The 4,025-nt window shown below is 52.2% G+C and overlaps 1 protein-coding gene across 1 annotated transcript; it reads left to right on the forward strand.

Moving 5' to 3' along the window:
* Nucleotides 1-213: 213 nt before the first annotated feature.
* On the forward strand, nt 214-3,974 carry ILF2 (interleukin enhancer binding factor 2). Its single transcript, XM_009696148.1, has 12 exons — nt 214-252; nt 1,205-1,309; nt 1,601-1,678; nt 1,857-1,959; nt 2,041-2,106; nt 2,296-2,412; nt 2,554-2,632; nt 2,786-2,873; nt 3,042-3,103; nt 3,312-3,426; nt 3,501-3,591; nt 3,814-3,974. Exons 2-12 carry the CDS (start codon nt 1,211-1,213, stop codon nt 3,972-3,974), a joined length of 1,059 nt encoding a protein of 352 aa, XP_009694450.1. The 5' UTR covers nt 214-252; nt 1,205-1,210.
* Nucleotides 3,975-4,025: the final 51 nt, after the last annotated feature.

A 4,025-nucleotide genomic window follows, 5' to 3' on the forward strand; every position in this document is an offset into this window, starting at 1 on the left:
GGGGGGGTTTAGTTAGCGTTAGGGGGGTTATGAAGAAACCTTTCCTATTTCTGTAGGGCCTTTCTCGTGTCTCGGGACCAAACCTCCCACGAAACGGTGACGGAGTGGGGCGGCGGGGGGTGTTCGGTGATGAAAAACACAGCGGAGCGCGGGTAGATATCGCCACAGAGAATAAAGTTGGTTTTTTTTTTTTTCCTTTCCCCCTTTAGGTTCCGGCCCTTTGTGCCGCACATCCCCTTTGATTTCTATGTCGTGAGTAACCCTCTCCTACGGAGCTGTTTGCAGGCAACAGCTGCGGGACTTTTTCTTGTTTAAAGATGCATCTTAAAACCCTCGTTTGCTGACTTTGATGGTTTGACTTCTTTTAGCGTAGCCGGATTCACTGAAAATGCTGTTGGTTCAGTAACTAACCTGGAATAGATCTTCTTACTGTCTGTGTTGTGTGGAGTACTTGTGTCACACAGGATGACTAGGACGCAGTTGAGTAATAACCACAACAAATAAATGCCTTGATTGAGGTTTTTCTGCTTTTTCAAGGACCCTCAGTTCTGCCAGCTCTCTGTAACACAAACCTCACGGGTTACCCCAGTAGCCGTCACTCGCCTGTCAGATGTTCTCCAGGCTCTTTTGCCGTGTCAGTCCTCACAAGGACACACATTTCCCACCTTTTTATAGGAGAAAATAATTTCCCCTTCTTGCTGAGCATCTGCCCTTTACAGACACGTGACTTCCAAGGCAAACAAGTTCACTTAACTCTTGCCTTCCAGGCCCTGTGTCTGTGAATCCCATCGTAACAACCGAAAAGCTCCGGCCAGCTGCAAACAAAGGGTGTTATTCTTAAGGGACTGTAATATAGTTAATAAAAACTCTCTTGATAGACCCATCCTTAATTAGATCTGCCCTGTCTCACACCCCGTAGCTGCACGGGCATGCTGGCGGCTCCTCTGCCATTTCTGAAGACCTGCCGTTCCTGTCGCAGCACGGCAAGAGCACACGGGCAGGACAGGCAGCTGCTCTCCGTCCCTTAGGATAACGTGAAAGCGAAATTATAAAAGCAACACGTGAAAAGCACGATGGGGAATCGCAATGGAAACAAGTGCTGGAGAATTTAGAAAAAAAAAATGGAGTAAATTTTGCTGATGAGTGGGTTGAACCAAAGTCATTTTTCTCGGGCCTTGCAGTCTGATATCTGATCCCGTTGCAGTGCGAAATGGCTTTCCCCCGCGTAAAACCTGCCGCTGATGAGACTGCGTTCAGCGAAGCCTTGCTGAAGAGAAACCAGGATCTCGCTCCGACCGCTGCTGAACAGGTTTTGTGCTGAAAATTGCCTTCAGTTCTTTGGCTGGATGTTACTGTAGTGTTAGAGAACGCAAAGACAGGCTGTCCTTCAGAGCACACAGCCATCAGCAGTCCTTACTAGCCTAAAAAGTAATTAGTTCTCTCTGAAATAAGCACTGCAGTAGAAATAAACACGGACGTTTCTTTTATCCGTTTATTATCTACCTTGCATCACGGCTGTCTGCATTATGCTGTGCAAGATCAGATTATTTCAAGTCATACTGGACAACCGACTGGTAACCCCTCTCCAATTCCATTCCAGGCTTCCATTCTTTCTCTGGTGACCAAAATAAACAACGTGATTGACAATTTAATTGTAGCGCCAGGAACGTTTGAAGTGGTGAGTCCGAATGTGGCGAGCTTGGAAAAAACACTACGTGGGGAAATGCTTCGGCATGAGGGATGCCAGTGTTCTAGCTACCGAACCTGGCCCAAAGCAGATTAAAGATTCATGCCGTCTCCCAGAAACGTAGCACGCGCATTAAATTCACTAATTTTTGTTTTGTTCTGTCAAACAGCAAATCGAGGAGGTTCGCCAAGTGGGCTCCTACAAGAAGGGCACCATGACAACAGGGCACAACGTGGCTGATCTGGTTGTGATTCTGAAAATCTTACCCACCTGTGAGTATCGGTTGCGCGGCTGCTGACAAAACTGCGACGCTCGGCCCCGCTCTGACCTCCTCTTCCTCCGCTTCTCCCTAGTGGAAGCTGTGGCAGCCTTGGGAAACAAAGTCGTGGAAAGCCTGAGAGCGCAGGACCCCAGCGAAGGTGGGACGCTCTCCTGTAGAGAGGCCAGGGTCGAGGAGGACGTAGGCACTTTCCCCTCGGGTTTGTCTGAAGGGGACGGTGCCCAGCCTGGCACCGCTGCCAAAATCTGTGGTCTTTCCTGCATTCCCGGGTGCCGGTAAGGTCTCCCAGCCCCTCTGTAATGAATTGTTATTTTTTTTTTCTCCCCAGTCCTGACCATGCTGACCAACGAGACCGGCTTTGAGATCAGCTCGGCCGACGCGACGGTGAAGATCCTTATCACCACGGTGCCGCCCAATCTCCGCAAGCTGGACCCCGAACTACACTGTAAGGGCTCAGCTTGTTCTGCTCTGCACCTGAAGCTTCAGCCGGGGTGGGGGGGAAGGCAGCGGGCCTCCCCTGGCCCACACCTACTTTCAGCTGAAAAAAAAAAACCAAAAACCCAGGCATTTCTGCTGCTTCTTTCAGTGGACATCAAAGTGCTGCAAAGCGCCCTGGCTGCCATCAGACACGCTCGCTGGTTCGAGGAGAATGCTTCGCAATCCACGTGAGTTTGGCCTTAAAAACAGGAACTGCGTTTCTGAGGCTCGGTCGAAATAATCTCCTTTACAGAGACCAGGGGGGAAAAGCAAGGAGAGCTGTTCCTGCAGCAGGAAGGCGCGTGACGCGTTACGAACCCTCCTCCTGCTGTCTTCTCCAGGGTGAAGGTCTTAATCCGGCTGCTGAAAGACCTGAGAATTCGATTCCCTGGCTTTGAGCCCCTCACACCGTGGATTCTGGACCTGCTGGTGAGCGCACGAGGAGGAACGCCGATGGTGTGCCAGGCGTGCCATAGCTGACTCGGAGCTGCCTGCACCTCCCCGGGCTCCAGCAGCAGCAGGATTTGGGATTCTTACGCTTCCTTCGGCGGAAGCTGCTCTCATCCCAACTCCCTCTTTCTTTTTTCACCTCTTCAGGGGCATTATGCCGTGATGAACAACCCCACCAGGCAGCCCCTGGCTCTCAACATCGCCTACAGGTCTGTTGCCATTTGCTTCACTCGTATAAATCCATTACCAGCTCAGTTTGGAACGCACCAAATCAAAGCGGTGGCATCTGAGGGCTTGAAAGGACCTGAACTGAAGACAAAGCAGACTCCTCACCTAGATGTGCTAATTGCAGACTTTCTGGCTGCGGTTCTGTGCTGGAACGGCCCAGTTTCTAACCCAAAACATCTTGTCCCGTAGGCGCTGTCTTCAGATCCTGGCCGCGGGGCTCTTCCTCCCTGGATCTGTTGGTATCACCGATCCCTGCGAGAGCGGGAATTTCCGAGTCCACACAGTTATGACCCTGGAACAGCAGGTGAGCTGCGGCGTCTGCTGCAGGAGACGGGACGAGAACCTGTCCACGCTCTTGACTCTTCCCCGTTCCCACAGGACATGGTGTGCTACACCGCACAGACGCTCGTCCGCATTCTCTCTCACGGAGGCTACAGGAAAATCCTCGGCCAAGAAGGTGACGCCAGCTGTAAGTGGGTCTTCCTCCACGCAGGCTGTCAGCGTCTCGGTGGGGGAACGGGACGGGTTTTCTGTGTTGCCGGAGAAAATTAAGAGCTCCAAGGAGAAGCGGCTCGTTAAAGCCCAGAGCGGTGGGGGGGCAAAGTGGGGTGTTGTGCTTCCCCATGCACATCCTCGGGAGGGGGCTTGTCTGCACGTCTCAGGGTCACCCCCTGAGCCTCTGGTTTTGCAGACTTGGCTTCTGAAATGTCCACGTGGGATGGAGTGATAGTGACGCCTTCTGAGAAGGCTTACGAGAAGCCTCCGGAGAAGAAGGAAGGAGAAGAGGAAGAAGAAAATCAGGAAGAACCCGCTACAGGCGAGGAGGAGGAAAGCATGGAGACACAGGAGTGACTCGCCCAGGTAAAGCCTGTCTGGGAGAAGGCAGCTGGGGGCAGAGGAGGG

Source organism: Cariama cristata, unplaced genomic scaffold (assembly GCF_000690535.1).
Source record: "Cariama cristata isolate BGI_N322 unplaced genomic scaffold, ASM69053v1 scaffold22412, whole genome shotgun sequence".
Lineage (NCBI taxonomy): Eukaryota > Metazoa > Chordata > Aves > Cariamiformes > Cariamidae > Cariama > Cariama cristata.